The following is a 14,419-nucleotide window of genomic DNA, read 5'->3' as shown; positions in this document are numbered from 1 at the left end:
CTTGCTTGATACAGTGATCCGCCTGTCACAAATTTACATGTACATGCTTAATCCAGTTATTCAGCAATTATATAAAATGGAGTCTGATTTATTTACAAATCCAGAAATTCTAAACTGTACATGTAACCTGATTAATTCTGTAATCTGTCAGCTATAAGCTACAACCCTAAAGTATCTAGGCATCCAGCAATCATTAATACATGCTGGTAACTGTGATCCAGTAATTATAAACTAGAACCTGCTCACCCAGTACAGAGGGATTAAGCAGTGATAAATTTCAACCTGCTTAATCCAGTAATCCACCATTTATGAATAACACAGTCCACTTAATTCAATTATAAGGCAATCATAACTTTAAGTATGCTTTATCCTGTAATTCATCATTTATAAATAAGAGCCAATTTAGTTTAATAATTAAGTTATATACATGTATAAGTACATGCTTAATCCTGTTATCCACCGATAATAAACTAGATCCCGCTTACTGAAGTTATCAATCACAAATAGGAGAAAGAAAATAATTTATCTAGTGATACAGCAATTATAGAGAAGAGCCGACTTAATCAGTAATCCGGTAATTTTTAAATTGTGACGTGCTTTATCCAGAAATCCAACAATTGATTATAGGAACCTACAGAATGCAGTGTTCGAGCAATCCTAAAACAGAACCTGCTTCACCCAGTGGTTCAGCAATAACGAATTCGAACATGAGTTATCAGTTATCTAGCAATGATTAGTAAGAAATTGATAGATCCAGTGATCTAGAAATTTTACATTACATCCCTATTTACAAAATGTATTCAGTGATTTTTAACTAAAACCCTTATTTATCCATTGATCAACTAATTTCAGATTTAAACCTGACTTATCCAGATATCCAGGAATTATAAGCTATAGAATCCTGATTTATCAAGTGGTCCAAGTATGGAGTATTGAGGTTTAATGACACACCAACAAAACAAAAACGTGAACCTTCATGAAAATGAATTATAAATTGTCATGAAATCAGACAGCCAGTAAAGCAATAACGAAAAAAAATACATTTTTTGTATCCCAACAGTGACTTTGTTTTTGACCCTAGTTGTCAAATTACAAAGTTTGACCCAAGTGGTCACGAGCAACCTACAAGATATAATGTCTGTGAGCAAGTATACGTAATAAGTTTCATGGCAATTGGATAGGAAACGAAGTCCGATGAGTAATGACGTCAACTATGTACTGTATCATTGTAACGATAACCTTCACTGTTTCATAATTCTGTTGCGACATTTAACACCAATGTTTTACCGTTTCGGCTACGAGTGTCAGCGATGAGACCTTGATGGACAAAGCAACTGTATGGTTCAGTTTTGGTACACTTACAAATTGTATCGGTGCAATTACGTGTATAGTTACATGTATTACGTATTTTTTGAAGATACTAGGTGGTACAGCTGTAGCCTCTGCTGGTAGATGCCTTAGTTCCCGATATTTGCCGTAACCTTATTTCCTTTAAGTATTGGTACGGTTCATAACACACAAACTGTGATAATGACTGATTTGAGATTTACCATTACTTCTCTAAGTTTCAAAATTCATAAAATTAAGGTGGGTTTACGCGGTTCCTCTTCAGTTTGATCGTAGAATAGATTAAATATTTGGATTAAGCCCTTTTTGGTCCCTAGATTCAAAAGATAAGTCCGAGAGGAAGGAAGACACTGTATGATGCAGTAACGTTCCTAAACGGTGCAATCTCAAAAGGATTTTTTGTTATTAATCCAAGAAAGTTGAAATGGAAATTGCTCTGACGTTCAGTTGTGTTATTGTGATTGGATGTGTGTCTGCGATTGGATGTATGTGTGATATATAACACGTGTTTTTCGTGTACCGTTACTAAAAAAAAGCGAACATCCGCCAGACAGACACCAAACCAGAATATGAACATCTGCCACGAAAGGGGAACTTCCTCTCAACTTCATTTTACACATCATCGATCGATTCATCCATTACCGACTTGGAAGGCTTCACTATTCTAGTGCCGGTAGTATGGCGCTGTGTCGACCAAGCTTCCTATAAACTAAGTTGGCTACACGATAGTTACAGATAACATTCAGCCAAACTAGTGTTTCAGTTACCATCGATCGAAAGTCGAGACAGAACGAAATGATGTACAGGAAAACGATTCTACTGGAACACGGTGTATGCATGATTATTTCGTCTCTCTATAAAGAGCAGAGTTTGTGAACAGTGATGTGACGTATATATCAACCTTTACCGAACCAACCTCCTGAAGCTCCCCTGCCTCCAGCCACACTGGTGATCACGGTAACCATGACACTGGGGCTATAGAACACGAACCATATGCATTGTGTTCGAACGCATTTTCTTACAAGCCCTGTACATGTAAATGCTTTATCAGCTATTATACAATTATTAACATCCGCCGAGGTCTATACAACATTTTTACCACCTTAAGGAGGGTTATCGAGGCCAGAAGTCGATATCAATCGAGGTTGATACTGGCCTTCACATTAAAACAAAGTATGATTATGCCTTAGACATGATTTTTGTCAGAAAAACACAAAAAAGTCATTCAAAAAATAACCTTCCTTTTTAATTTTTTTAATTAAATGTACACATCTATTTTACTTATCGAATATGTCTAATTACAAGATTAGCATCAGCATATTTACTCCTCCGGCATCAATCAATCCTCAAAATAAACATTTAAACATATTAATTTATTAATTAGGAACAATTAATCACCAACCCTTCCATTCTCAAAACTTAAAGTGTGTAAAAGAATTGTCATCAAAATGTGTAGGTAAAATGTATTGCTGTCGTCAGAATGGTTGTCTCCCTTCTTTTACTCCTTAGAAACAGTACCGTTGTTACTATGGTTACACGGCCAATGACAAAATAAATGTACGCCAATGGAAGTATATCACCGCGGTGTCATGTATAATGGCCGTTCTGTTTGTTGTAACCTTCAATGCATTTCTCAAACACTACAATTAATATCTACCAGTATCGCAACAACTGATGTTTTTTGTCTGTTTTCTCGCCTAAAAAATCCAATAAATAGGACTGTTGTTACAAAGTCTGAAGAGGCAATGATTAGAATATATATTCCACAAAGATTTCCAGATCCAGAACCATTCTGTATGTATTATTACAACAACCAGAACCATTCTGTGTGTATTATTACAACAGCTAGAACCATTCTGTATGCATGATTACAACAGCTAGAACCATTCTGTATGTATTATTACAACAGCCAGAACCATTCTGTATGTATTATTACAACAACCAGAACCATTCTGTATGTCGTATTAAAACAACCAGAACCATTCTGTATGTATTATTACAACAACCAGAACCATTCTGTATGTATTATCACAACAGCCAGAACCATTCTGTATGTATTATCACAACAACCAGAACCATTCTGTATGTATTATCACAACAGCCAGAACCATTCTGTATGTATTATCACAACAACCAGAACCATTCTGTATGTATTATTACAACAGCCAGAACCATTCTGTGTGTATTGTTACAACAACCAGAATCATTCTGTATGTATTATTACAACAACCAGAACCATTCTGTATGTATGTATTATTACAACAGCCAGAACCATTCTGTATGTTGTATTTCAACATCCAGATCGATTCTGTATGTATTATTACAACAGCTAGAACAATTATGTATGTTGTATTGCAATAACCCGAACCATTCTGTATGTATTATTACACCAGCTAGAACCATTCGGCATGTATTATTACAACAGCCAGAACCATTCTATATGTTCTGTATGTATTATTACAACAACCAGAGCCATCCTGTATGTTGTATTTCAACAACCAGAACCATTCTGTATGTATGTATTATTACAACAGCCAGAACTATTCTGTATGTATCATTACAACAGCAAGAACCATTCTGTATGTATTATTACAACGGCTAGAACAATTATGTATGTTGTATTGCAATAACCCGAACCATTCTGTATGTATTATTACACCAGCTAGAACCATTCGGCATGTATTATTACAACAGCCAGAACCATCCTGTATGTATTATTATTACAACAGCTAGAACCATTCTGTATGTATTATTACAAAAACCAGAACCATTCTGTATGTATTATTAAAACAGCTAGAACCATTCTGTATGTATTATCACAACAACCAGTACCATTCTGTATGTATTATTACAACAGTATTCTGTATGTATTATTACAACAACCAGCAAAATTCTGTATGTTGTATTTCAACAACCAGAACCATTCTGAATGTAGTATTACAACAACCAGAACCATTCTGTATGAATTATTACAACAACCAGAACCATTCTGTTTGTATTATTACATCAGCCAGAACCATTCTGTATGTATTATTACAACCACCAGAACCATTCTGTATGTATTATTAAAACAGCTAGAACCATTCTGTATGTATTATCACAATAGCCAGAACCATTCTGTATGTATTATCACAACAGACAGAACCATTCTGTATGTATTATCACAACAACCAGTACCATTCTGTATGTATTATTACAACAGTATTCTGTATGTATTATTACAACAACCAGAGCCATTCTGTATGTATTATTACAACAACTAGAACCATTCTGTATGTATTATTACAACCACCAGAACCATTCTGTATGTATTATTAAAACAGCTAGAACCATTCTGTATGTATTATCACAACAGACAGAACCATTCTGTATGTATTATCACAACAGACAGAACCATTCTGTATGTATTATCACAACAGACAGAACCATTCTGTATGTATTATCACAACAACCAGTACCATTCTGTATGTATTATTACAACAGTCAGAACCATTCTGTATGTATTATTACACCAGCTAGAACCATTCGGCATGTATTATTACAACAGCCAGAACCATTCTATATGTTCTGTATGTATTATTACAACAACCAGACCCATTCTGTATGTATTATTACAACAGCCAGAACTATTCTGTATGTATCATTACAACAGCAAGAACCATTCTGTATGTATTATTACAACCACCAGAACCATTCTTTATGTATGATTACAACAGCCAGAACCATTCTGTATGTCTTATTACAACAGCTAAAACCATTCTGTATGTATTATTACAACATCCAGAACCATTCTTATTGTATTATTACAACAGCTAAAACCATTCTGTATCAGAACCATTCTGTATGTATTATTACAACCAGAACCATTCTGTATGTATTATTAAAACAGCTAGAACCATTCTGTATGTATTATCACAACAGCTAGAACCATTTATGTTGTATTTCAACAACCAGAACCATTCTGTACGTATTATTACAACAACTAGAACCATTCTGTATGTATTATTACAAAAACCAGAACCATTCTGTATGTATTATTAAAACAGCTAGAACCATTCTGTATGTATTATCACAACAACCAGTACCATTCTGTATGTATTATTACAACAGTATTCTGTATGTATTATTACAACAACCAGAGCCATTCTGTATGTATTATTACAACAACAAGATCCATTCTGTATGTATTATTACAACAACAAGATCCATTCTGTATGTATTATTACAACAACAAGATCCATTCTGTATGTATTATTACAACAGCCAGAACTATTCTGTATGTATCATTACAACAGCAAGAACCATTCTGTATGTATTATTACAACTACCTGAACCATTCTGTATGTATTAATACAACAACCAGAACCATTCTATATGTTGTATTACAACAACCAGAACCATTCTGTAAGTATTATTACAACAGCTAGAACCATTCTGTGTGTATTATTACAACAACCAGAACCATTACAACAACCAGAACCATTCTGTATGTTTTATTTCAACAACCAGAACCATTCTGTACGTATTATTACAACAACTAGAACCATTCTGTATGTATTATTACAACATCCAGAACCATTCTGTATTTATTATTACAACAGCTAGAACCATTCTGTATGCATGATTACAACAGCTAGAACCATTCTGTATGCATGATTACAACAGCTAGAACCATTCTGTATGTATTATCACAACAGACAGAACCATTCTGTATGTATTATCACAACAGCTAGAACCATTTATGTTGTATTTCAACAACCAGAACCATTCTGTACGTATTATTACAACAACTAGAACCATTCTGTATGTATTATTTCAACAAGCAGAACCATTCTGTATGTATTATTACACCAGCTAGAACCATTCGGCATGTATTATTACAACAGCCAGAACCATTCTATATGTTCTGTATGTATTATTACAACAACCAGCAAAATTCTGTATGTTGTATTTCAACAACCAGAACCATTCTCTATGTATTATTACAACAACCAGAACCATTACAACAACCAGAACCATTCTGTATGAATTATCACAACAGCCAGAACCATTCTGTACGTATTATCACAACAACCAGAACCATTCTGTATGTATGTATTATTACAACAGCCAGAACTATTCTTATTGTATTATTACAACAGCCAGAACTGTATGTATTATTACAACAACCAGAACCATGCTGTATGTATTATTACAACAGCTAGAACAATTATGTATGTTGTATTGCAATAACCAGAACCATTCTGTATGTATTATTACGACAGCCAGAACCATTCTGTATGTATTATTACAACAGCTAAAACCATTCTGTATGTATTATTACAACAGCCAGAACCATTCTTATTGTATTATTACAACAGCCAGAACCATTCTGTATGTATTATTACAACAGCTAGAACAATTATGTATGTTGTATTGCAATAATCAGAACCATTCTGTATGTATTATTACAACAGCTAGAACCATTCTGTATGTATTATTACAACAGCCAGAACCATCCTGTATGTATTATTACAACAACCAGAACCATTGTGTATATATTATTACAACAACCAGAACCATTCTGTATGTATTATTACAACAACCAGAACCATTCTGTATGTATTATTACAACTACCAGAACCATTCTGTATGTATTAATACAACAACCAGAACCATTCTGTATGTTGTATTACAACAACCAGAACCATTCTGTATGTATTATTACAACAACCAGAACCATTCTGTATGTATTATTACACCAGCCAAGCCATTCTTATTGTATTATTACAACAGCTAGATCCATTCTTTATGTATAATTACAACAGCCAGAACCATCCTGTATGTATTATTACAACAACCAGAACCATTCTGTATGTTGTATTACAACAGCTAGAACCATTCTGCATGTATTATTACAACAGCTAGAACCATTCTGTATGTATTATTACAACAGCTAGAACCATTCTGTATGTATTATTACAACAGCCAAGCCATTCTTATTGTATTATTACAACAGCTAGAACCATTCTGTATGTATAATTACAACAGCCAGAACCATTCTGTATGTATTATTACAACAGCCAGAACCATTCTATATGTATCATTACAACAGCCAAGCCATTCTTATTGTATTATTACAACAGCTAAAACCATTCTGTATGTATTATTACAACAGCCAGAACCATTCTGTATGTATTATTACAACAACCAGAACCATTCTGTAGGTATTATTACAGCAACCAGAACCATTCTGTAGGTATTATTACAACAACCAGAACCATTCTGTGTGTATTATTACAACAGCTAGAACCATTCTGTATGTATTATTACAACAACCAGAACCATTCTGTATGTATTATAACAACAACCAGAACCATTCTGTATGTATTATTACAACAGCTAGAACCATTTTGTAGGGACCAGAACAATTCTTTAACCTGTTTCCAAACTGTCAACACCGACAACTGTTCCACATAATTTGAAAATAAAAAGTACAATATATAAGAATACCGATTATCAGTAGTAATATAATTGCATCTTATTGATATACATAATCTCAATATCTATCATTATTATATAGATAATAATTTGCACATGTTTGAGTTTGCAGTATTTGCGCTTGTATGCAAAATAGATAAATAAACAAATAGAAAATATAAATCTGTATCTATGTTGCTTTTATTTTTCTATTTGTGACTAGTATATCAACAGATGCCTTCGCTCATATTTACATTCTGACTGAAATAGTTAAAACAAAACACGTACAAACAGTATTGATCTGCCCATACAATGTAGCATTAACCGTCTGTTGTAGTATTCATGTTTGTTTTCATGTAGTGCAGCTACCATTGATACTGTAGTTAGTATTCCAAGAAAATCACTACACATTATACATGTATTTTCCACACTTTACATTTTCGAACCCCAAGTTAACCTGGGCATTGTGTTGCGTTTAAGGAAATATCTAAGCTTTCCATTGTTGACGGTGTTATGTCACGGGAACTCTCGTATGATGGAAGCTATATATATAACATGCTTATCTGTGAAATCGATATATATGATAAAAGAAGAACTGAAATCTCTAAATATATCCTTAAATGTAGCTGAGCCATCGCATTTTTTTACGATTATAGGAGATATCTCTGGTATATTTAAGTTTTTAATAGATTTATCGATTTTTGGTTTGACATTATGTAAATGTTAGTTTGGCTTGCCATTGACGAACGTCGGAGCCAGGCAAAGACCTTTGTATGTTGAGGATAATACCTGGGAGAAACTTTGACCTTGCGTAAATAAAGGGAGAATACATAAGACTGGCAAGGACCTTACGACAGACACGATTTCCCCTTCCCACTCCCTCCTTCACCTATCACTGGGCAGCCCACTACCTCCTTACCAAGGAGAGCAGAGAGTACAGGACATCCTACTAGTATCCCAAATAAGTAACTACCTGACTTGGTGGCGAGAAAAGATGAGACAGGCAATGACTCCAATTTGTGATAAGAATGGTTATCCAATGACCAACTCATACGGGAGATACATGAGGCTGTAATAAGCTAAAGCGGATAATAGCCTAACTCTGCGGGGGAGGGCTACATGAATTTGGTAATGACATAAATTTACGGGTAAGGTAAATGAGACGGACAATACCTTACACGATAGGGAGGATGTATGAAGCTTTGGATTACTTCACGATAGGGAGGATGTATGAAGCTTTGGATTACTTCACTGGGCAAGGAGAATACACGGAGTTTGAAACGACCTCAATTTGCGGGGAAAACACAAGATAACCTTCGCAATGCACGTCAGGAAGAATGTCAAGGAAAATACATGATACATTGCCATATAAGGACTGGTCTGCTGCATTATGCAGGTATTGATTTGATGGAACATACTAATTGAATATAATTGAATAACACGGATTATGTCTGTTTATTTAGAGGGACAGACATATTAATGATCAGACCGGAGAAGTGGTCAAGGTGACACTACATTGTACAGTAGGTGACACTACATTGTACAGTAGGTGACACTCAAACAAGTGGGAGAAATGTGAAATGTGTTGAAGTCAAAACAACTAGTGTTCATCTTGTAACACTAAAACAAAGGGTGAAATATGTATAGCTACACATAACGAAACTTCCCATCACTGACAAACACTGCATCATTGTAAAACATTGTGTTCTGGAGCCAACCAATGCTCAGATAATATTATAGTTAGGCAGATATACTTTCCATGTCATTTCAAACATGTATCATGTATAATTCTTGGGTTTGATACTATGAGAACAATAATTTATTTCTAGTAAATCGGGTTACGTGTCAAACCGTATTTTATCAATGGTGCCAAAAAGATACAGGCAGGATGTTCGATAGGAAAATAAAAACAGAATATGCTTACCAGTCGATGTTTCTGAATCAATTACAAAAGAGTTAATCACAAGGAAAGCTAAAGTGAGTATGTACGACATGTTCCAGTGCACGTGAGGCATTCCAGTGGACACGGTAGTGTAGACCAGGTTACTACAGTGGTGCTCGTGTAGTGCGCAAAGTATAGTGACGTCACGTACCAGGGGCAAGCATCGCGACTACTGAGCACACAGTTTCCTTCAACTTATGTCATTTTCCAGCAAACAGGAAACGGGAGATTCGTCAGCGGAGCGAGAGAGAGCGTTAAGATATAACTCGCATCCGTAAACACAAATAACAAATACACTAGCGTTATCGGAGTAACAATCAATGGGAGAGGTACGAGATGTGTGTAACAGTATATGGGAGAGGTACGAGATGTGTGTAACAATCAATGGTAGAGGTACTAGACGTCTGTAACAATCAATGGTAGAGGTACTAGACGTGTGTAACAATCCATGGTAGAGGTACTGGACGTATGTAACCATCAATGGTAGAGGTACTGGACGTCTGTTACAATCAATGGTAGAGGTATTGGACGTCTGTTACAATCAATGGTAGAGGTACTAGACGTGTGTAAAAATCAATGGTAGAGGTACGAGACGTGTGTAACCATCAATGGTATAGGTACTGGACGTCTGTAACAATCAATGGTAGAGGTACTAGACGTCTGTAACCATCAATGGTAGAGGTACTGGACGTCTGTAACAAACAATGGGAGAGGTACTAGACATGTGTAACAATCAATGGTAGAGGTACTAGACGTCTGTAACCATCAATGGTAGATGTACTAGACGTCTGTAACAATCAATGGTAGAGGTACTGGACGTCTGTAACAATCAATGGGAGAGGTACTATAGACGTCTGTAACAATCAATGGTAGAGGTACTAGACGTGTGTAACAATCATTGGTAGAGGTATTGGACATGTGTAACAATCAATGGGAGAGGTACTAGACGTGTGTAACAATCAATGGGAGAGGTACTAGACGTGTGTAACAATCAATGGTAGAGGTACTAGACATGTGTAACAATCAATGGTAGAGGTACTAGACATGTGTAACAATCAATGGTAGAGGTACTAGACGTGTGTAACAATAAATGGGAGAGGTACTAGACGTCTATAACAATCAATGGGAGAGGTACTAGACGTGTGTAGGCAAACGGGAGGTATGCTTGTCGTGTATATACAAGGCGAAATACACGTGATGTGTTGGTACCAATTGGAGTGGTCCTAGTTGTAAGCAGCAATGGGGAAGGGTGGGGGTGGGGGTGGGGGGCTGTTTCACTGACTAGTTGTCACCAATATTAAACTGTACTGTACAACTGTATATTGATACAATATTTGTGTTGTCTAGTATATTGATACACGTTTGTTGTTATTCAAAGTAATCAAGCCTTGCGTTACATCTTATATATACGATTTTAAAGATATAAACATTTTACTGCGAAAACATCTTGCCGACAAAACACTTGTACACTTGTACACGTGTCAAACCGTATTTTATCAACGGTGCCAAAATGATACAGGCAGGATGTTCGATAGGAAAATAAAAAAACAGAATATGCTTACCAGTCGGTGTTTCTGAATCAATTACAAAAGAGTTAATCACAAGGAAAGATAAAGTGAGTATGATATCAGAGGGAGGGGTACTTTAGACGTTTGAAGACATCAGAGGGAGGGGTACTATAGACGTTTAAGTCATCAGAGGGAGGGGAAATATTCTACAAATGTGTAAACATAAACAGGAGATGTACGACATATGTAGACGTAATAGGGAAAGGTTTTAGACGTACACATTAACCGTAGATTATAACACAAGTTTAGTCATCATAGGGAGGGGTACTATGGACGTTTGAATACATCAGAGGAAAGGGTACTATGGACGTTTAAAGACATCATAGAGAGGGGTACTATGGACGTTTAAAGACATCATAGGGAGGGGAACTATAGACGTTTGAATACATCAGAGGAAGGGGTACTATGGACGTTTAAAGACAGCAGAGGGAGGGGTAATATAGACGTTTAAAGACAGCAGAGGGAGGGGTACTATGGACGTTTAAAGACATCATAGAGAGGGGTACTATGGACGTTTAAAGACATCATAGAGAGGGGTACTATGTACGTTTAAAGACATCGTAGGGAGGGGAACTATAGACGTTTGAATACATCAGAGGAAGGGGTACTATGGTCGTTTAAAGACAGCAGAGGGAGGGGTAATATAGACGTCTGAAGACATCAGAGGGAGGGGTGGTAGACAGGTGTAAACATCAGAGGGAGGGGTATTATAGACGTTTAAAGTCAGCAGAGGGAGGGGTAATATAGACGTTTAAAGACAGCAGAGGGAGTGGTAATATAGACGTTTGAATACATCAGGGGGAGGGATACTATGGACGTTTGAATACATCAGAGGAAGGGGGACTATGGACGTTTAAAGGCAGCTGAGGGAGGGGTAATATAGACGTTTGAATACATCAGGGGGAGGGATACTATGGACGTTTGAATACATCAGAGGAAGGGGGACTATGGACGTTTAAAGGCAGCTGAGGGAGGGGTAATATAGACGTTTGAATACATCAGAGGAAGGGGGACTATGGACGTTTGAATACATCAGAGGAAGCGGTACTATGGACGGTTGAATACATCAGAGGAAAGGGTACTATGGACGTGTAAAGACATCATAGAGAGGGGGACTATGGACGTTTAAAGACAGCAGAGGGAGGGGTAGTATAGACGTCTGAAGACATCAGAGGGAGGGGTGGTAGACAGGTGTAAACATCAGAGGGAGGGGTACTATAGACGTGTAAAGACAGCAGAGGGAGGGGTAATATAGACGTTTAAAGACAGCAGAGGGAGGGGTAATATAGACGTTTGAATACATCAGAGGGAGGGATACTATGGACGTTTGAATACATCAGAGGAAGGGGTACTATGGACGTTTAAAGACAGCAGAGGGAGGGGTAATATAGACGTTTAAAGACAGCAGAGGGAGTGGTAATATAGACGTTTGAAGACATCAGAGGGATGGGGAGTAGACAGGTGTAAACATCAGAGGAAGGGGGACTATAGACGTTTGAAGACATCAGAGGGAAGGATAGTAGACAGGTGTAAACATCAGAGGGAGGGGTACTATAGACGTTTAAAGACAGCATAGGGAGGGGTAGTAGACAGTGGTAAACATCAGAGGGAGGGGTAATATAGACTTTTAAAGACAGCAGAGGGAGGGGTACTATAGACGTTTGAAGACATCAGAGGGATGGGGAGTAGACAGGTGTAAACATCAGAGGAAGGGGGACTATAGACGTTTGAAGACATCAGAGGGAGGGATAGTAGACAGGTGTAAACATCAGAGGGATGGATACTATAGACGATTAAAGACAGCAGAGGGAGGGGTAATATAGACGTTTGAAGACATCAGAGGGATGGGTAGTAGACAGGTGTAAACATCAGAGGAAGGGGTACTATAGACGTTTGAAGACATCAGAGGGAGGGGTAGTAGACAGGTGTAAACATCAGAGGGAGGGGTACTATAGACGATTAAAGACAGCAGAGGGAGGGGCAATATAGACGTTTGAAGACATCAGAGGGAGGGATAGTAGACAGGTGTAAACATACCGACACACCTGGACATGGATTAGACTCTGTCATACCAACACACCTGGACATGGATTATACTCTGTCATACTGACACACCTGGACATGGATTAGACTCTGTCATACCGACACACCTGAACATGGATTAGACTCTGTCATACCGACACACCTGTACATGGATTAGACTCTGTCATACCGACACTCCTGGACATGGATTAGACTCTGTCATACCAACACACCTGGACATGGATTAGACTCTGTCATACCGACACACCTGGAGTTGGATTAGACTCTGTCATACCGACACACCTGGACATGGATTAGACTCTGTCATACCGACACACCTGGACATGGATTAGACTCTGTCATACTGACACACCTGGACGGGGATTAGTCTCTATCATACTGACACACTTGGACATGGATTAGACTCTGTCATACTGACACACTTGGACAGGGATTAGTCTGCACATGGAGCCATTATCTACAGGTGTGGTAAGGAACACCTAGACAGCCTCAGACCACAAAACATGAAGTCATTGTGGACAGGTGTGGTAAGGAAAACCTAGGTAGCCTCATACCACAGGACATGGAGTCATTGTCTACAGGTGTGGTAAGGAACACCTAGACAGCCTCAGATCACAGGACATGGAGCCATAGTCTACAGGTGTGGTAAGGATTACCTAGGTAGCCTCAGACCAAAGGACATGGAGCCATTGTGGACAGGTGTGGTAAGGAAAACCTAGATAGCCTCAGATCATAGAACATGGAGTCATTGTGGACAGGTGTGGTAAGGAACACCTAGATAGCCTCAGACCACAGGACATGGAGCCATTGTCTACAGGTGTGGTAAGGAACACCTAGACAGCCTCAGAGCACAGGACATGGAGTCATTGTCTACAGGTGTGGTAAGGAACCCATAGGTAGCCTCAGACCACAGGCCATGGAGCCATTGTCTACAGGTGTGGTAAGGAACACTTAGACAGACTCAGATCACAGGACATGGAGTCATTGTCTACAGGTTTGGTAAGGAACACCTAGACATTCTCAGATCACAGGACATGGAGTCATTGTCTACAGGTGTGGT

General features: G+C 37.6%; 1 protein-coding gene across 1 annotated transcript in view; it reads right to left on the bottom strand.

Moving 5' to 3' along the window:
* The window catches only part of LOC110463120 (carbonic anhydrase 4-like), a 32,734-nt gene extending 22,793 nt beyond the window's left edge, over window positions 1–9,941 (bottom strand). Inside the window, exon 1 of the mRNA XM_021517481.1 lies at window positions 9,731–9,941. Within this exon, the coding sequence (XP_021373156.1) occupies window positions 9,731–9,821 (91 nt within the window). The 5' untranslated portion in view covers window positions 9,822–9,941. The remainder of the gene's footprint in view (window positions 1–9,730) is intronic.
* Window positions 9,942–14,419: the final 4,478 nt, after the last annotated feature.

Source organism: Mizuhopecten yessoensis, unplaced genomic scaffold (genome assembly GCF_002113885.1).
Source record: "Mizuhopecten yessoensis strain PY_sf001 unplaced genomic scaffold, ASM211388v2 scaffold10867, whole genome shotgun sequence".
NCBI classification, from domain to species: Eukaryota; Metazoa; Mollusca; class Bivalvia; order Pectinida; family Pectinidae; genus Mizuhopecten; species Mizuhopecten yessoensis.
This window is presented reverse-complemented; position numbering and strand designations above follow the sequence as displayed.